This window comes from Arabidopsis thaliana, chromosome 2, assembly GCF_000001735.4.
Source record: "Arabidopsis thaliana chromosome 2, partial sequence".
NCBI lineage: Eukaryota > Viridiplantae > Streptophyta > Magnoliopsida > Brassicales > Brassicaceae > Arabidopsis > Arabidopsis thaliana.
In genome coordinates this window covers 97,961-117,763 of record NC_003071.7, presented here as the reverse complement: position 1 = coordinate 117,763, position 19,803 = coordinate 97,961, and the positions used below count along the sequence as shown (strand labels likewise).

Below are 19,803 nucleotides of genomic sequence, written 5' to 3'. Positions count from 1 at the left end.
GGATAGCAAGAAGCCAGACATACATTCTTCCAAATATTAAATGTTATACATAACATTTCAGAATCTTTCTGAACAATATTATAGCCTTCAAAGTCTCTTGAAAAAACAAGATAGAGAGATGATGATCAAAAAAGTGATACATTTACAAAATGAAATGAATGATAATAATATGATATAAGATCCAGGAAAATGGTAAAGCACTACATGTATCAATTGCAACTATATAATGTAAAATCCCACCAAGAAGCACTATTTATTTGTTTTTTTAATTTACTCACACAACACTTTTAAACACAACCCATAATACCAAACTTAACATGACACCAGACTCTTTTTTTGATGCAGCAACTTGTAAAAGAAGAGAAGAAAAAAGAAGTAAAAGTTATATATTTATACGTTTAAAAACCAACCCGGGGTTTTCTTCCTCCAAAATTTTGTGGTTCATCTTCATGTGTTCCTTGTGTGTGTCACAATGGCTGTGAACTCCGGATCTGTTGAGTCATGTTCTCAGCTGGAAGCTTAGCAGCAGCAGAACCATCAGGCATCACCATGGCAGGTGGAGGCCCAGTCATTGTCTGGTACTGTGCATGTCCCATAGGTTGAGTGTAGTATATCTGTGTATGAGCATTGTCGACATATTCATATCCATAGTTTGGATTCCCAGCTGAACCAGACTGAGGAGGGTGACGGATCTGCGAATACCCCATGAATTGCTGCTGGTTTGTGGGAATCTGGTGAACCATCTGAGCACCGCCCACACCTGGGGCTGTTGTGTAAACCCCAGCCTGTCCCATCTCAGGTTTGCCACTGCTAACACTTCTCATGTGGTTGTTAGGAGGTGGAGGCATCATGGTAGAGTTGGGATGGTTAGAGGGGATAGACCCTGCAGCATCGCTCACACTTGGAGATTGTGGCACAGGCATACTGTAGGGCCTAGGTGGGACAGGAGCAGTGACATAATAAACAGGATAAGGCTGCTGATCCAGTCGACCTGCGTGTTGATGGAAGGACTGTTGAGGCTGTTGCGAAGGGTAAACCTGGATGTAAGTCGGGACAGGAAGGCCGCTAGACGGATGGTGATGAATGTATTGAGGAGGAGCAGCAGTGTGTATGAACTGCTGCTGTGGCTGAGATTGTGCAGATTGTTGCTCAAACTGGGGGTGAAGGATATAGGCTGGGTCCTGATTCTGATGCTGTGACAAAAGTGTGCTTGGATCTGAGGGATTGATCATACCAGTAACAACGGTAGAGCCAGAAGGTATCTGAGCAATTGGTTCTTGATAGACAGATGGTCTTTGGTGAAACATTGGGTTGCTCATACTGCTATCACTGAGGCATTCATTATATAGCAAACACACAATCAGAGTTCTGACCAATCTTAGTTCTTCTATAGCATCAAATTAAGGCTCATGAGGGTTCCAATATAAGAAGAAAGAGTACCTGGAAACGGAATTGGGTGATGGCAGCTCGTGTCCACCACCGCTATTTGATTTCAGCTGATGAGCCTGCTGAGGCGGTAGATTCTGCGGCTGCGATCGCGGAGTCGGAGGCTTCCTGTATCCAGCCTGCACGCCGTGATCGGATCTCTCGTCATCTGAGTAAACCCTGGCCTGGAACTCATTAGAGACGGTGGCTGCAGTCACAGGCGCAGCAGGAAGGGCGATTGTGACAGGCATCGGCGGTGGTGAAGAGATCGCAGCAAATCCGTCGTCATGTAGCTGATGCTTGTTCCCGACGTTGAATCGTGCGAACTGTTCTTCAATTCCCAGATTTCTCTGATCTGGCAAAGTCCTTACTCCGCCTGGTTCCTCTACATGGACACGGATCGGAGGCAAATTGGCGAGCGAGGGAGACGAAGAAGTGGAGCCGAAAGAAGAGGATGTATCTAACATCGGAGAATCCGGTAAGCAGTTCACATCTTGGCCTCCTTGCTGTTGTTCTTGCTGCTGCGGCGGTGGAGGTTGCTGTTGCTTGGCGCTTTTAACAGAGCCATCATCACCATCTCGATTGTTGTTGTCACCGGAATTAGAACGGAGAGCAAGAGCATCATCCAAACCAAGTAAACGATTGACGTTAGTATCAGAATCTGAGAATCCTCGATTGAGAAGACCGGCGCTATTGAGTGCGTTGAGGAACCAATCGTCGCTCTTGGCAGAGCTCTCAAGGATCTGACCCATAGATTGAGTAGCCTCAGGCTTGGAGGTGAATAGAAACAACCGGAGACGCGAAGGTTTGGTGGAATTGGAAGCGGAAATGGTACGGTCATACTCTTCGATCATGTTGTCGAGATCTTCGTCGGTAGTGACGGAGATGAGAGAGTCAAGGTCTTCGCTAGGTAACTGGTACTTGAGGGTGAAGGAACGACCGTCGAGAAGCGTGTTGGAGAGACGAGCGATGAGAGAAGGGAGAGAGGAGTTACGGTCGACGACAACGATGCGAGTGTCACCGCCCATGTAGCAGAGAGACTTATCGTGAGGGCGAGGAAGGATATGACCGCCGTAGCTACACATAAAACGAAGTTTAGAAGAGACGGCGCTACCACCACCGCCACCGCCGCCGCCAGAAGGAGCAGGAAGGTCATCCCAGCCATCGGTGGTGCGAGAACGAGGGGAGGAGTCGAGAGATTCGGGGTAAGAAGAAGTCACGTGAGGAGGTAGAGGAGGAGGAACAGGAGCAGTGGCGGCGGAGATGGAGGTGGAAGCCACCGCGGTGGAGGACAGAGAAGAAGGCGGTGGTTCCATTTGCAGAAGAAAAATTAAATTGAATTTGATATTTAGAGAGAGAAAGAGTTAGTACTTAGTAGTAGTATAGCTGTTAGTCCACGACTTGTATGTAAATGTAGACTACAGCTGTTTTTTTTTTCTTCTTTTTATTTTCCTCTTAAATCTCATTTTTGGCATATTTTACTATTTTTACCAAACAATTATGGTTAAATTTATTTCTCTTTCAGTCCAATTTCTTTCAGTTTTTTTTTTTTTATAATGACATTTTAATAGAAAATCATGAAATTGATAAGAATGTTTGTGTGTATTACCTTAATAGTGTTAGTGAATTTGTGTGTATTACCTTTCAAAATTGTATTTGTTCGTGATGGTTTATCTGATGCCATGTATATCATTTTGTGTTGATAAGAATGTTTGATGCAATTAAGACCAACATGCTCTTTCAAATGGATGTATGTATGATCAACTATATAAACCATCCGTCAAGCAGTAAGTATAAATTGTGTATGCGAGTTAACTGCGAATCGAGAGACCGAGTTCTCAAAAATGTTGTTACATACGTGTCGGGATTTTTCATAGACATTACTTCCTTTATATCAAAATATACGATGTTTTAGGATTTTTTTTTAAAATATATATCATGTTTTACAAATTTTTAAATACATTTGATATTTTATGATCATTTTTATTATGCAATCTTTTATATCATTGACAAATTTTCTTGAATTAAATATTAAATAATTATTTTTTAAAAAAATATTTTAATACAAAGAGAGTAAGATTTATCACTATCTTAAAATTTTTGTTATTAGTTAGGAAATAAAAACTCACACTATAATGATCGCCTCAATGTTATTTTGTCGACTTTCTTATGGATACATCTAATGCATTATCAACTATATAAACCGTTTGTCAACGAGTAAATACAATTTGTGTATGTGAGCTAACTGGAAATTGAGAGACGGAGATTCCATAAATGTGGTTACATATATGTCGGGATTTTCCATAAACACTACTTCCCTTATATCAAATTATAAGATGTTTTAGAAAAATTTTAAAATAATATATACTTTTTACCAATTTTTATGCAAATTTTAAATATTTTGATATTTTATGACCATTTGTATTATGCAGCCTTTATATCATTGGCTGAATTTTTTTGAATTAAATTATTTAATACTTCTTTTCAAAAACAATTTATTTTTTTCAAGTGTATGCATTTTAGCTAAAACATCCTACCTTTTAATACAAAGGTAGTATTTTTTTGTTATTAGTTAGAATGTAAAAACTCACAATATAATGATCGCAAATATGATTAAATTTAACGTATCATTAGGCTATTGTAGTACGGCTGGTGACAAAAATATTTTATTTAGTAAACTAGTATACCCACTACAAACAGTCAAACAATGTTAATATAATTTAATTAGTTAATTGGTTATTTTGTTAAAGAAAAGCAACAAACTGATGATAATTTAGTTTTCTACTACTACTGTATATTAATATATATAAATATATAATATTACCAAAAAGAGTTATAAAAAAAACCCAACGGTTATAAGTTATAACATACAACAAGGTCACATGAAAATGGTGAATAACCCCAAAACAAATATATTTTGGCACATTAGCAACAAATGCACGAGATTATTACCTTTTCAAATCACTTTAATCAACAATTTAGAAAGGAATAAGATGAATAGAGTTTCCTAAAGCAAAGTAATGAATAAAATTGGACGATGATATGATTATGGAAAGCTGATTCGTAATTACTTTGATTAGTAAAAGGTGAGACATTATAAGCGTTACTAATCAAAAGTTGTAATTAAGGAATCAAAGAAGTTGTGGGTCACATTATTTGACAGCAGGCCTACTAATTGGTTCCTCGCTGGAATCTGCCAAAGAAGAAGAAGAAATCTCTCTACTCTGTATCATCTTTCCACTGTGATCCTGTCCGTAGATTCCTCCTTATTTTGCGATTCAGATTGCATCCGACGGCTCTTCACGTACTACTACTACTGGTATTATTTAACTATATTTATTAGTTACAAAAGGAATTATACCTTTCATGGCTTTTAAATTAAGTCCTTAGAACATTTTCAATGGAGTTTTCTAAGCTTAAGAGTTAAGACCATTTCTAATATTTCTAATGGGAGTTTCTTAACATAGGTTTTTTAAAATAAATTAAAGTATAAGTATAGATAAATAATAATTTTTAATGAAGGATTTTTTAAATTTAAAGAAACTTAGCCCAATTGTTTTTTAACTAAAAAACAATTGAATTAAGTTTTTTCAAATTTAAGAAACCCATCTAATATTTAAATAATATACATTTTTTATTATATATTAAGAGTTTTGTTTAGAAACTACCATTAGGGATGCATCCTCAATGGAGGACTCTTAATTTTTTCTTCTAAATACCTATATATTATTATTTTAATATAATTTACTAAATAATTAAATTTTAATTTTTAGAAAAAAAAATAAACCAATATAAAAGAGACATGTGTCTCATTAGACTCTTATATAAATTTTAGATAAGAGTTTTTTTTTATTCTCTATCTTCCTATTCTACTTTCATATGCAATAAGAATTACCTAAAAACCCTTCTTAAACAAAATTAAAATGTAAATATAGATAAATAATATTTTTAATTATGGGTCTCTTAAATTTGGTGAAACCAAGACTAATTATCTTTTAGTTAAGAAACAATTGGCTTAGGTTTCATCAAATTTAAGAGATTCATGTAAGATTTAAATCATATAATTTTTTTATTATTTGTTTAGAAATCCCCATTGAAGGTGTTCTTAATATTCACCCTCTGCCTAACACCTTCATAAATCATAATATTTACAAATTGAATAACATAAGATGACATTAATGGTTTCAACCAAAGAAATTGCCACAGACATGAAGAAGCTAGTGGTTTGCATTGGATTCGACCTCTGTTGGAGAGTCAAAGAAAGGGTCGTGGGTAAGACTCGCGTCAAAGCTCCAGACGGCGCTCATGCAAGCATTCGTTACAGTTTGCATTTTGCAAAGTCTAATGATAATTACACCTAACGAACAAGTTAATCATCGATAAAACCCTACTCTTAATCTTTTGCACTTTACTCCACCACCTTTCTAGTCATTTACACTTTGCTAGCCCTTTTTATTTATGCACCCACATAAAAAAAAAAGTACGATTTCATTCTGACCTAAATTATGAAAATGATAATGATATCACATCATTTCTTAAAAATATAATAAATACGAGGATGATAAGATCAGGTCACAAGGTAGCTTGTGGATAAAGTTTTTCAATATTGAAAACAATAAGTCGGGCTATGAAACATAGATTCATATTATTGAAATCAAAGAAGGTGGGTTGGTGGGTGGGTGTAGGTTGATTAATCAAGAAATAAGTCTCCAGGGGCAAACGAATCTTGCAAGTAATACAAAAACATTAACTATATAGTTAGAGCATTTTCAATGCATAATTTTATAATGTCCTCTATTTTAGAGGAAATATATTTGATTTTGTTTCATTGTATATCTGTAAAATAAAGTTAACTCTAAAATAGAGAAAAAATGTAGAAATTCCTTTTTTTTACTCTATATATAGAGTAATCTTTACACTTTTCTTATGTTTTATAGTTAACTCTATTTTAGAAACATACAATAGAGCAAAACTAAATATATTTTCTTTAAAATAGAATCAACTCTAAAATATAGAAAAAATTAAAGTTAAATATTGGAAATGGTCCATTACATTACCGATCTAATCGAGAGTAGTTTTTTCTTCCATCCCATTATCTTTTTTTAAAAAAAGGTTTTAGACTTGAGTCAAACTTTAATTTACACTAATTTTCATATTTTCTATATTTTCCACCGGGTCAACTCTATAGCTATGACAATAACCGATTATATAATTCGTTGTGTGTAGCAGATTACGACATTTAAAAAAAATAGATATAAAAATAGATAAGCATAAATTGAGATAAAGTAAGTAACGTCCCTTTCAAAAACTAACGTTTTCATTAATTTCATACATAGGAACACGATAAGATGCATCCAAAAGAGGTTGTTTTGGACAAAGATGGGAGGTTGGAAATTCCAAAAGTTGACATTGTTCCGCAACATGTTTTTGTTTGATCAATAAATAGTAAACTATAAAACATGTACGAGACATACATAATCTTGGATACATCAGCAGGTAATGTTGTTAGAGAAGGATTGTTCTTATGAGAACCGAGAACGTTATTTAACTTTGGTGAGTACGAAGGGGTTTGTTCGACCATTAGGATGAATATAATCAACCTTCTCGTTTGATCGTGATTTGGTTTATGTTTGTCGATCTCATATTATACAGAAACACGATTAAAAGGAGATTTCAAGAAAAGCCCTTATAATAAGAACTCTATGAAACCTAAGTTATAAGAAGAGGTGACTTGACTACATTTTATGGTTGGGAATGAAATTCGAAGATCTAGCTGTTGGAAAGACAGGCGTAAAGTTTGTGTAATGTATAAACAGAATCTCTTTTGTACGAAAGACCATTCTACAGAATTGACGTGTTAATGTGTATATCTGGAATTAGGTATTAAACATTAATTTTGAGTTTGTATATCTTCTCTCTTTTTCTTACGATCAATATGCAAATTAGCAAATAGAGAGACGTAATGATGATGTTTGTGCATTACCGAGTGAGATAACTAAATGATGTTTCAAGAAATGCAAAAGTGAAACAAGGAAACCTAAAAGAGTAAGCAAACAAACAACAAATCAGCAATAAAATATTTAAATCATTTTAAAATTTAATTAATATTAATTCGTTTTTACTTTAAGGTTTTTGGTAACTTTTTTTGGAGACCGTGATGTCGTCAAAACATTCAAGATGTATATTGATTATTGACATTCTCTCTTTCTCTCTATTGTCCTTCTTTTTTTTCTTCTTTTACTTTTTAACTTTAAAACTATATATTTATATCCATAAAATATATAAAAGAAATCTTATTAGTAACTAAAAGTTGTGCAAGTTTTTTAGCTATTAATTTTATCGGAATAGTGCAAAACTGTTAGAAAAAACTGTATAAAAAACTGTTAAAAAAAGCTGAGAATAAAATTTTTTATAACACTTTTGGTAACAATTTTGTGATTGGTAAATGTCAAACTATTTATACTGTTTTAAAGTGTTAAGTGGTTACCATTCAAAACCAAAACCTTAAAAATTAAAGCCGTTATGCTATTTTTTTAATAAAGAAGACATGATTTTGCCCTATCAAATTAAAATTGGTGTGTTGATGAGTGCAAAAGCGTAGGCAAATAAATCACACATCATTAACAAAAAAAAAAAATCACACATAAAAGTGTAATTGTGAGGAAAAAAGATGTTTCCAATTTTTAAGTCCACCACCAAACTGGACCCACTAACCCCTACTCAGGGTATACAATTCCATTTCCACCCATACACAATTATAGTAGTCCACCTTTTTTCTTTTCTTTCTACACATATCTGGATTCCAGTTTTTAAGTAGGATTATTATTGGTTGGTAAAAGATGCAAAGAATATGAGAAAAGGTCTAATTGCGTGCTCCATAAACCCTTATTCTAGTTCAACCATAATTGTCAGTCAATAGAAGCAAGATAATTTGAACGTCCAAGTCATCATCATCTTTTTTTTTCTTTCTGAAATTTCGTTTTACAATAAACAAAGAAAGGTTCCGAGTCCTCAAGCATCTCTCACGTCGGAGCAAGTTGCCATGCACTCTCCAAAATAAAATAAAAAACAGACAAAGACTTTAGACTTGTGACTTTTCGACCTCATTATGTACTTACTTACTTCATCTTCTATTTGGCACCCACAAACAGTAGTTTCCACTTTCTTCCTCAATAAGTTCCATTTTTGGATTCTTTCCTATTTTTACACAAATTTGTTGTATTCTAAAAAGTTATATATTCTATTTGCTGGGCTTTAGATATGGGCTGGCTCTGGATATGTGTGTAATGGATACATATTAGTAAATAGTTAAGTCCAAAAAAGAAATTATAAACCCCCTATGTAGTTTGAAAACTGGATCATCTGACAAAACGAGCAGGGAAGGCCCATAATAAGGCCTAATAAGTAAGGTAAGCCCACAGAGAAATATACTTACGGGCTTGGATTTCCGAACCTTCCTAAAAAGTGGGACCTACGCGGCTGAGAAGAAAGACGAAGGCCATATCAGACCGGCGATAACTGAAAAGTCAAAAGTCAAAATTCAAGAGGAAGAGGAGTTTCTAATCATGTCTCTCTCTGTTTTCTTCTTATTCTTCTATCAAACCGTCAAGTTGGGAAACAAAACAAAACTCGCAAGTTTAACAACGCGTCTTCTACCTCCTCCTCATCGGACTATTTATCTATAGTCTTCGTTAGATCAATTCCTCTGTTTTACTCCTAAGTTTCGAGATCCACATTTCTCTTTAACCTCATCTCATCTCTTAGTCGAGATCTTCACTTTCTGATGACAATAGGGTCGTTTTTCTCTTCTCTCTTATTCTGGCGCAATTCTCAGGTAACCTCAATCGACTATTCTCTGTTCTACTCCCTTTTTTCTTTATCATTTTAAAAATCCTAACATTGAAAATAAAGTAGTTAAATAGAGTCAACGAAAACATTGTTAATGAAACAGTGGTGTGCTTAGCATAACGAATCAGACAGACAAAAAGTGTCTGGATCCGTAGAGCAAAGTGTTGTCGTGTCTTTGACAAAGTTCTTTGTTTGCCTAAACCAATTTGTTCATCCGATAGAATGAATTGCATTCCGTTGTTACTATCATCCAAACCGGAGATGTCAAGCCCTAACCCTCAAGTAGTATTTCTTAGAGAGCCATTCTTTGTTTGTTTAGATCCAATTAGAAGAAGGTTTAGTTGACTGTGATGATTGTTTGTGTTTTTGGTGGCAGGACCAGGAGGCGCAGAGAGGGAGGATGCAGGAGATAGATCTTAGTGTTCACACTATAAAGTCCCATGGAGGAAGAGTCGCTTCTAAACACAAGCACGATTGGATCATACTCGTCATCTTGATTGCCATCGAGATAGGCTTGAACCTCATCTCTCCTTTCTACCGCTACGTGGGAAAAGACATGATGACTGACCTCAAGTACCCTTTCAAGGACAACACCGTACCTATCTGGTCTGTCCCTGTGTACGCTGTGCTTCTTCCCATCATAGTGTTCGTCTGCTTCTACCTGAAGAGGACATGTGTGTACGATCTGCACCACAGCATCCTCGGGCTGCTCTTCGCCGTCTTGATAACTGGTGTCATCACTGACTCCATCAAGGTAGCCACCGGACGCCCTCGTCCTAACTTCTACTGGCGCTGCTTCCCCGACGGCAAAGAGCTGTATGATGCGTTGGGAGGTGTGGTATGCCACGGCAAGGCAGCTGAGGTCAAGGAAGGCCACAAGAGCTTCCCGAGCGGACACACTTCCTGGTCCTTTGCGGGGCTTACATTCCTTTCCCTTTACCTCTCTGGCAAAATCAAGGCCTTCAACAATGAAGGACATGTGGCGAAACTCTGCCTCGTGATCTTCCCTCTGCTTGCCGCTTGTCTTGTGGGGATATCTCGTGTGGATGACTACTGGCACCACTGGCAAGATGTCTTCGCAGGAGCTCTCATTGGCACCCTTGTAGCCGCCTTCTGCTACCGTCAGTTCTACCCCAACCCTTACCACGAAGAAGGATGGGGTCCCTACGCCTATTTCAAGGCAGCTCAAGAACGAGGAGTCCCTGTGACCTCCTCCCAAAACGGAGATGCCTTGAGGGCTATGTCTCTGCAGATGGATTCAACATCTCTCGAAAACATGGAATCTGGCACTTCCACCGCTCCCAGATGATCCTCCTCTCTTATTATTTGATTCATTATTTGGTTTTTCATTTTGATTTGGCCGTCGTCGTGAGATTGTGAATGGTGTAGCTACATACTGTATGTGTATTCAAAACTCTACTTGTACCATTACATTTTTGTAAATCCACTCTTCATGAAATTGACGTTTTTCTGGTGTCCGAGAGGCTTGGGTCGCTCGAATAATCTCGTCCAATAGACTAATACGGCTCTAGTGAACACGGTATTTACATGTTTGTGATCTAAACTGAAATCAGTTATTTCTTAATTCGTAATCATTCTTGGGTTAACATTTTCTCTTATAATCTGATGGTTGAAGATGGCAAAGCCATTGTTAGCATAGCCATAGCTGGTTCAATCATCCACAACACTAAATTACTCGAGCTCTCCACATGCGTAATCTCTCTTTCTCTCTATTTCTCCCTTCGTTTCTCTCATTCTTCTTCTTCTTTTAATTTCTGGGTAGCTATTATTTTAGTGTAGAACAAAGTTTGACACTTGTGCTTACGCACATGCGCTGCCAACTATGCTGCAGGTATTAAATCAGTTCTGAAAATATTGAAGCACAACTGGAAACCGTTTCTTTTGTGCACTCAAGATATTAAAATGGTTCTCTGTTTCTGAAAATATTGGAACAGAACTGAAAACTGTGTTTTTGTCATGCTAGCGTATTGTTATATTGTGTTTTATTGAGCAAATGATGATACTAGCAATTCAAATTTCATCTCTTCTCTTTGTTATTATGAATTTCATGCTTGTATTGGAAGACATTATTTTGCAAAAATTTGATTTTTGTTTACTCAAGGACCCATTGTTTCTTAACCATTGGAGTAGAAATTTGTTAAAGACTCTTATTAGTTTCTTAACTTACAAAAAGCAAAATTTTAATAAAAAAAAAAAAGTTAAGGATCATGGTTAAGGACCTAACCAATGGGGATGGTCTTAGCTTCTGATCTCACTGGTCTTTGTTCGATTGAATCAATCCAAGTTTCGTAAGTGGTGATGGTAGGTAATCGGAGCAGCAGCGCATGTAACCATCGGCAGTTGTCGAAAGCTTGTATAGTCACATACCTCCCTCATCGTCTCTTCTCAGTGTCGCCAGGTAAATCTTCTCAATCGTTTCTTTTGTATATTACTCATAGAGTCGTGCGCTGTCTCTCCCTGAGAAGGTTCAATCGATTTCTTCCGATTGATGATTGATGTATCATAATCAGAACAAAGGTTATATTTCTGAATTGGATGTGTCTCTGAAATTATAGCGGATGTTGTATGTATGGGAACACAAGAGACCAATGATGATGCTAATGTTTGATTGTCATCATTGATTAAGTGAACTAATCAAGCAGAACCATGATTTGTTTTACTTTGTTGGTGCTAGTGGTTTGGGGCTATCTCTGTTTCTAATTCGTATATATGTTATGGAGGTTAAGAGGACTCTTCAAGCTTTATGGGCACTTGGGTTTCTTGGTTCTTTGGCTACTTGTGCAGCCCTTGCTAGACCAGCCGGTGATAACTTGGTTCATTATGTCGTTGATCATCCATCTGCTGTTTGGTTTGTTGGTCCCCTTTTTCAAAGAAGGTAAATATCTTGCTTCTGCATAAGGCTTCAGATAATGATTTATTGTTCTTAATCAATGAGCATATATGATTTATGTTTGTGGTCTACGAAATTAGTGTATTTTTAGATGTGTTATGTAATGTTGAACAACATCACTAGATTTGTTTTGTGTGTCTCATGTTAGAGGATTTTTGGCTTCGGTTTGTTTGTTTCTTTCTTCTGAAACACTTTTGTGTCAAGTCTTTAATCTTCTCTGTCTCTCTAATGTTATGAAGAAGGAGAGTTCAAAGATTGTGGTTATATAATGTTTTAGCATTACGAGTGGTTAACAAGAGTTAGTTAATGTGTTATAAATTCTGTTGCACGGATGAGAGTCTGATAAAATGGAATTCAAATCAGAGAAACCAGGTTCAGTTTTTCCTCTCAATATTGCATCAAATCTTTTTTAGTTTGTTTTGGATAGCAAATCTTTGATTGTTAGTCTCGAGACTAACATGATTTTGTGGATCGTGGTAACATAACCACAAAGTTGTCTATTTTATGATTTGAACATTCTACACAGTCATCCTCATCAGTGGCAAATTAACCAGGTTTGTGTATCAAAGAGTAGGCCATGTTCTGAGTATCTTCAAGAAGAGGATGATGTTTTTTTGTATAGTTTTTGTCTTTGATATGTTTTCAAATGAATCTTGTATACTTTGTCATATTTATTGTCATGAATCTTTGTTATTCAAAATGTGTTTATCAAAAATGTATCAAATTTTTTGTATAGTTTGTCTTCTCTATCTTTCTTTTCAAGCAATCTAAACTCAAATACCAAAATATTTTTTCAAATTTGTCTTTCTTAAGAATTCCTACTATTGGACATGAATATTTTTGAGAGTCCCTAAGCTAGTCCTTAGCTTTATATTTGTCAAAATTTATATTAGAAAATTCTTAAGGATTCCTTAAGGATCTTAACCATTGGGGTTGCTTATTAGTTTTTTTATATTACTTGAATTACATATTTATTTAGTTTAAAGAATAAATAATAATAAAAAGACAGTTTGGAGGGGTATGTAAAAAGTAATATAACAGAAAAATAAATATCTTGTCTGAATCAGAGAGAGAGCTCTCAACAACCAAAGCTTTGGACTCTCAGGCCAGGAAGACTATGGGATTGGGCGGCGATCAATCCTTTGTTCCCGTCATGGATTCCGGCCAAGTCCGCCTCAAGGAGCTCGGCTACAAGCAAGAGCTCAAGCGCGATCTCTCGTCTGTCTCCGCCACTCTTTCCTTTTTCTTCTTTGATTTGTGTTAGCTAAACAATTGTTAGATTTCAGGGTCTTCTCCAATTTCGCCATCTCCTTCTCCATCATATCGGTGCTCACTGGTATCACCACCACCTACAACACCGGCTTAAGATTCGGCGGCACTGTCACTCTGGTCTACGGATGGTTCCTGGCCGGCTCCTTCACAATGTGCGTTGGGTTATCTATGGCCGAGATCTGCTCCTCTTACCCTACCTCCGGTGGTCTCTACTACTGGAGTGCTATGCTCGCTGGCCCTCGTTGGGCTCCTCTTGCCTCTTGGATGACTGGCTGGTACTCCCTTCTCTCACCTTTTTCTTAATTTGGAATTGGAAGCAAGAGAGCGTCTCTCTCTGACTCATTTTCACAAATCTTTTTTCAGGTTCAACATCGTTGGTCAGGTGCAACATTCATTCAAGCAGACTTGTTTTCATTAGATATATCTCTCATTGGGGCTAAAAGTAAGGTTGTGGTGTGTTTGCAGTGGGCAGTGACGGCCAGCGTTGACTTCTCTCTGGCACAGTTGATTCAGGTGATCGTCCTTCTCTCCACCGGCGGTAGAAACGGCGGCGGTTATAAAGGATCAGACTTTGTTGTGATTGGTATCCATGGTGGGATCCTCTTCATCCACGCTCTTCTCAACAGCCTCCCCATCTCCGTCTTGTCTTTCATTGGACAGCTTGCTGCTCTTTGGAATCTCCTCGGTACCCAATCTCTCTTTTGTCTCTGTGTTTCATGTCATGTCTCAACAACAATCATCAATCAAGCATCTCTTATATTCAGGGGTTTTGGTGCTCATGATTCTGATTCCTTTGGTTTCTACGGAAAGAGCAACCACTAAGTTTGTCTTTACCAATTTCAACACTGATAATGGCCTTGGCATCACCAGCTACGCTTACATATTCGTTTTGGGACTCCTCATGAGCCAGTACACCATTACAGGGTATGATGCCTCTGCCCACATGGTGAGTGTAATGGATTCTGTTTTTAATGATTGATTAGCTTTTCTTGAGGATTGAACAAAAAGTAAATTTGCAGACAGAAGAGACAGTCGACGCAGACAAGAACGGGCCCAGAGGAATAATCAGTGCAATTGGTATATCAATTCTGTTTGGATGGGGTTATATATTGGGCATAAGCTATGCCGTCACAGACATACCTTCTCTTCTGAGTGAGACCAACAACTCTGGTGGGTATGCCATTGCTGAGATCTTCTACTTAGCTTTCAAGAATAGGTTTGGGAGCGGTACTGGTGGAATCGTGTGCTTAGGCGTTGTTGCGGTTGCTGTGTTTTTCTGTGGCATGAGCTCTGTCACCAGCAATTCCAGGTATATATATACATTCATGTTTGGTTAAAACATATTCTGTCTGCATTTAGGACTTGATCATATGTGTGTTTGGTTAATCAGGATGGCGTATGCGTTTTCGAGAGATGGAGCGATGCCAATGTCGCCGTTATGGCACAAAGTGAACAGCAGAGAGGTCCCCATTAATGCGGTTTGGCTCTCTGCTCTCATATCATTTTGTATGGCCCTCACCGTAAGTCCCCTTCTCTCTTTCTGTGTATCTCTCTTTTGTGTGTTGGGATTGCTGATTGATGAGATGAAACTGGCAGTCACTGGGGAGCATAGTGGCGTTCCAAGCAATGGTGTCGATCGCAACGATTGGACTGTACATAGCATACGCAATCCCGATTATATTGAGAGTGACGCTTGCGCGCAACACCTTCGTACCTGGACCATTCAGCCTGGGAAAATACGGAATGGTAGTCGGGTGGGTGGCAGTCCTGTGGGTTGTAACCATATCAGTCCTCTTCTCCTTACCCGTGGCATATCCCATAACAGCAGAGACACTCAACTACACTCCGGTGGCAGTTGCTGGTTTGGTGGCCATAACCCTCTCATATTGGCTTTTCAGTGCCCGCCACTGGTTTACGGGTCCCATCTCCAACATTCTTAGCTGAAACAACGTTTCAGGGGTTGATTTATAGTAAAGCCATTGTTAGCTAGCTGATATTTACCCTTTTATACATTCAACAAGCAACAACACATCTGTCACATTTTTATTTCATCGCCACAACTTTAAACTTTAAAGCGAATGGAATAATAATCAACACAAAGTGTTGGCATGGGCCTCGACGAAGCCCATTTAAGGAAACTACGTGACGAGTTAAAAAAAAAAAAGTAATCGCTAGAAGGAGGGGTCGAACCTCCGACCTTGTGGTTAACAGCCACACGCTCTAACCAACTGAGCTATTCCAGCATTTTGATTATCTGAATTAGCTAAATATTTTAGAATTCGTTAGGAATACTGCCAAAACGGACCTCAATCCTCAAAAGGATATGGTACACATTGTTTACGAAACTAGAGCATATTCTTATTCGCAAATAGAAATGTTAAATGATTAACTGAGTCTTATTCATATTGTATTATAATGTGTTAACTGTTAGTTGAGCATATGTTCAGAAACACCTTGTAATACTGTATTGATCGCTTAGTACAACTTTATTCAAGTTGAAATGTGGGTGTTATCATGGGCGGATCTATAGAAAACGAAAACTATTTAGCGGAGCTACAACTAGTTACTAAAAGATTGGACGAATTTGCAACTCACATTACTACATATAGGATATTTTTGATAAACTTTAGACACAGACAGTCTTTACAATAACAAAATTAATACAAGTGTAGTTTGTTACCAAATGAGGTGCTATGATATTTTCTTGTAGAATTTCGACACAATAAATAGTGTTACCTACCTTTTAACGTCAATAGCAATAATGCAAAGTGTGGAAACCAGAACAAAGTCCATAGTGTAAAGCTTCAAGATTGTCTAGAATGCAAAATTAAATAGTAGTAGGCTTTGTCAAATATACTACAAAAAGATTTACCAGCCAAGGAGGAATACATGAAGCTTAATTTGATTCTTTTCATACTAAGAATTTACAGAGTGGAAATCTGAAAAACAAAAGGACCTCTCTTCCGATCTGAGATTCCTCAAAAACATAGCTAAATATAGAAGGTTATATATATAGATATATAAGAAGAATCAATCTTCTGTAGTAAGAAATAAGAATCTTCTCCTAAAAAGGAAAGAGGAGAAGGAAGATAAATAAAAAAGCATCCTCCCTCCATCTTCTTCTCTCTTGCTTTCTTCTTTCTTCTTTCTTCACATAAAAATCAATGAGATGATGCAGTAGAGGTAGAGCGAAGAGGGAAGGCTGAGATCGACGCATCACTGCCATGTCCCTGATGATGATGAGGTAGCAATGGAGATCTACAGAGCGGGCAATTGAAGTTGAGATGTTGAAGCCAGCCTTCCAAACACTGCTTATGGAAGACGTGTCTGCAATCTAGCTTCCTCACTTCTTCTCCGGTCTTGAGTTTAGACAGACACACGATGCAGTCAGAGGCTGCGTTGTCGGAGTAGCGGTACGAGAAGAGGCGATTTAGGTTGAGCTGGTCGGCGAGGACGCTGAGGTTTGAAGTAACAACAACAACGGGGGCAGAAGAAGGGAAGAGGAGAAGAGACCGGACGTGTCTGAAGAAAGTTGCGAGGAGAGCCAGTAGCATCAGTGGGATCGAATCTGATGACACGTCGGAGAGCTGACCTTGTAGTCCCATTGATATGGTTTTAGAGATTGTTTTTGTTACTTTGGTTCTTGTTGTTGTTCTTGCTGCATATACTACCTTGCATCTCATCTCTTTCTTCTTCTTTATATGGATGGAGAAGAAGAAGAAATGACACAGGCCACGTGTTGTGGGACCCATTATTTTGCTTTTGGTTAAGCCCTTTCACTTTCAGTCCTTTTCGTTTTTTCCCATCTTCATACTTTTCGCCCCGCTATTTGCATTTTATGATGAATATGACCCAAAACATTTCACTTTTCTTTATTCTCACCCACATTTTCGGTTTATTGGAAAGAGATACTAAAGTCAAAATTGAATGACTCTAAAATGTTGTTGGATGCTGATTTCATATCTCTATCTAAGCTCCTTTCTATCTCCAAAGACCAAACAAAATTTTACAGAGGCCTTCAATCATTGAGCTTTAGAACCTAAAGAAGAAAAACACTGAATCATCATAATGATCTTTCATGATCGCATCTATTCCTTTGTGTCGCGCTTCTTCTTGTGATAGATATTATTAGCAATTTAGCATGCCCAATGTTTAGTCCTAAGATCATGGCTCATATCATTCATTTTAATTACTATTAATATGTTTCACTTATTAATGCCCCACAAATATAACATGATAGTAAATAATTAAGTCTTTGAATGGATGTTGTGGTTAGTGCAGATTAATCCGTTAGCGGTTCAGTCCATACTAATTTTAGATCGAACAACAATCCGCTGCAAATTTAATTTAAAGACGGTTCGTAGTTAGTCCACAACAATTTTTATTTTTTATTTTTTGGAATCCGCACTATTACATAATATAATTTATAAATAGTAAATAAAACACGATTTGGTATATAGACATTTTTGTCTTCTTAAACCGCTATAACCATTCAAAGTCTAAGTTTTAGTTATTTTCTTGTCGATTACTCATATATATTGATCAGTTTTCAGAATTTCCCAACATGGAAAAAGTATCAATTGTCGACCTTTGTTATATTATTTACAAATCCCCCAGCTAGCTAGTTAAATAGTATGTTTCAATTATTTTACTCATTCATAGTTTCATTTAATTATATGATATACTTAAGTGTAGAACATTGGAGAAGCATTTTTGGAATATAAAAAGGAAGTGGGCGGTTTGTGATTAATTCTTAATTAACAACTGACAGGGAACCAACTAATTAAATTATCCATCCTTTGTGAGAGATTGTTTAATATATAAAGCAATTCATAATTTGTGAACTTGACCAAGATTTTAGCACGATCCTCGCTTCGCTTCTTGTCTCCCTTGTGACGCATATCTAATATAAACATAAATTCATTATGTATCATGTATGTATGATCTTAGTTCTATATTGACGCAAGAAAATTCAAGTATTTGTTCACTTCGTGCTACCTATGAATGTACATAAATTTTTTTTAAAAAAATATTTGTTACTAACGATCATATAAGATAGTATTAAGTTATTCAGAAAACATAATTAAAATAGAAATTGAAGGTGTAGGTGTGTGGTTTAGTCATCGATATAGCCAACCAGTGACAACCACCTCGACTCTCTTTGACCTAATTATTTGACCACTCCTTCCACTTTACATCATAAAATCTGAAACCACTTACCATCTCTCGTCACATAGCTAGCAGACGATCGTCTTCATTATGTGGTTGTGACTCTCATTCTAATGTAATCCTGGTAAAAATAGCATGCGAGTGTCTTATCGATCCTCGTTGTTTATATGATTAAATCATTTATTATAAAATAAACAAAACACAACTAATATTTTTTGCATTAAAAATTTAAAATATTTTAGGAGGAGTGATTGTTTCGACGAAAATATATTTTATATAGTATGAACATGAATGAGTAAAAGGTAACTCATTTTGGTGTGTGTGTCAAATTTTGATTTTAAGTTTTTTTTGTTTGTTTGTTAAGTGTATCAACGAATCTCTAGTTCTAGCTTTGATACCAACTGAAGTAGCGGAAGTTTTAATGGATAGAACTAGACATCCGTTGATTCCTCGGAATACCAGAAAACTAGAATTTTTTGGATCTGTTGATTCCTCAGAATAACAGAAACGAGAGAACGTAAGGAATTCGTTGATTCTCTTCGAATACCGAATCCTACATCTTTTTATAACCGTTGAAATCTTTCAAGATCTACCGAAAGCAAGGAATTAGAGAATACTCTTCTCTGAAAAGGTAAAAGCTTAATTTTATTAATCAATTAACTGAATACAATTTTAAGTTCAAAAGTCTTAATTATAATAAATCCAAAATTTTAGAAAATTCATAAAACAATAAATAAAAATTATCTAAATAATTAAATAAAAATATGAGGAAATAATAAAGACAATTTGAAATTATCCAAATATATACTGCATTAGGTAGCATGCGGCTTGCAAGACTATAGTATTTGTTTTAGAAACTATAGGTCTATTAGCTAGACAGAATTAAGAGCTATAGAAAAGTTGTTAAAATTGATAATGCGATGCTTTTTCACATAACTCAAGAAAACCAAATCAAGTTCCGATCCATCATTGTTTGTCGACCAAGGGATGATCAGTCGATAGGTCCACGTACGTTGTTGTTTAAATGAAAATAGTTAACATGGATGTAAATTTAATAAGTAAACAATGAAAATGACAAATGAAGTAGAGAAGATGGAGAAAACAGGACCAAGGGCTTGTAAAAGAATTGCCAAATAAACAACAACGTGGTCCTATCACCTTCTGCTTCTCCCTACGCA

At 36.6% G+C, this 19,803-nt stretch overlaps 5 protein-coding genes and 1 non-coding gene across 16 annotated transcripts; 3 read left to right on the top strand and 3 right to left on the bottom strand.

The window, feature by feature from the left end:
• Positions 1–13: 13 nt before the first annotated feature.
• PDE331 (Octicosapeptide/Phox/Bem1p family protein) lies at positions 14–2,838 on the bottom strand. The gene is made up of 2 exons (NM_126180.4): positions 1,441–2,838; positions 14–1,329 (listed from the first exon to the last, which is right to left on the bottom strand). The coding sequence occupies exons 1-2, from the start codon at positions 2,739–2,741 to the stop codon at positions 468–470; spliced, it is 2,163 nt and encodes a 720-aa protein (NP_565256.1). The 5' UTR covers positions 2,742–2,838; the 3' UTR covers positions 14–467.
• A 6,096-nt stretch (positions 2,839–8,934) lies between these two features.
• Positions 8,935–11,143, top strand: PAP1 (phosphatidic acid phosphatase 1). 8 transcript variants are annotated; one of them, NM_001335040.1, is made up of 3 exons: positions 8,935–9,259; positions 9,650–10,813; positions 10,910–11,143. In NM_001335040.1, the coding sequence occupies exons 1-2, from the start codon at positions 9,209–9,211 to the stop codon at positions 10,580–10,582; spliced, it is 984 nt and encodes a 327-aa protein (NP_001323950.1). In that variant the 5' UTR covers positions 8,935–9,208; the 3' UTR covers positions 10,583–10,813; positions 10,910–11,143. The 8 variants fall into 8 exon arrangements, with proteins under 8 accessions (NP_001323950.1, NP_001323948.1, NP_565255.1 ...); NM_001335039.1 differs by having other exon boundaries at positions 8,935–9,555; NM_001335038.1 differs by having other exon boundaries at positions 8,954–9,259; positions 9,650–10,823; positions 10,910–11,034.
• A 329-nt stretch (positions 11,144–11,472) lies between these two features.
• On the top strand, positions 11,473–12,880 carry AT2G01175 (uncharacterized protein). The gene is made up of 2 exons (NM_001335037.1): positions 11,473–11,692; positions 11,969–12,880. Exon 2 carries the CDS (start codon positions 12,004–12,006, stop codon positions 12,190–12,192), a length of 189 nt encoding a protein of 62 aa, NP_001318170.1. The 5' UTR covers positions 11,473–11,692; positions 11,969–12,003; the 3' UTR covers positions 12,193–12,880.
• A 309-nt stretch (positions 12,881–13,189) lies between these two features.
• Positions 13,190–15,608, top strand: BAT1 (bidirectional amino acid transporter 1). 2 transcript variants are annotated; one of them, NM_126178.4, is made up of 8 exons: positions 13,190–13,402; positions 13,471–13,731; positions 13,820–13,838; positions 13,922–14,141; positions 14,221–14,402; positions 14,476–14,765; positions 14,847–14,976; positions 15,053–15,608. In NM_126178.4, exons 1-8 carry the CDS (start codon positions 13,302–13,304, stop codon positions 15,398–15,400), a joined length of 1,551 nt encoding a protein of 516 aa, NP_565254.1. In that variant the 5' UTR covers positions 13,190–13,301; the 3' UTR covers positions 15,401–15,608. The 2 variants fall into 2 exon arrangements, with proteins under 2 accessions (NP_565254.1, NP_973387.1); NM_201658.1 differs by having other exon boundaries at positions 13,249–13,731; positions 15,053–15,553.
• Positions 15,609–15,625: 17 nt separating this feature from the next.
• On the bottom strand, positions 15,626–15,699 carry AT2G01160. Its single transcript has one exon. It is a non-coding gene; the product is annotated as a tRNA-Asn (tRNA).
• A 498-nt stretch (positions 15,700–16,197) lies between these two features.
• RHA2B (RING-H2 finger protein 2B) lies at positions 16,198–17,280 on the bottom strand. Of its 3 annotated transcripts, none has more exons than NM_001335035.1 (1): positions 16,198–17,130. In NM_001335035.1, exon 1 carries the CDS (start codon positions 17,059–17,061, stop codon positions 16,618–16,620), a length of 444 nt encoding a protein of 147 aa, NP_001318169.1. In that variant the 5' UTR covers positions 17,062–17,130; the 3' UTR covers positions 16,198–16,617. The 3 variants fall into 3 exon arrangements, with proteins under 3 accessions (NP_001318169.1, NP_001324450.1, NP_565253.2); NM_001335036.1 differs by having other exon boundaries at positions 16,240–17,280; NM_126177.3 differs by having other exon boundaries at positions 16,269–17,201.
• Positions 17,281–19,803: the final 2,523 nt, after the last annotated feature.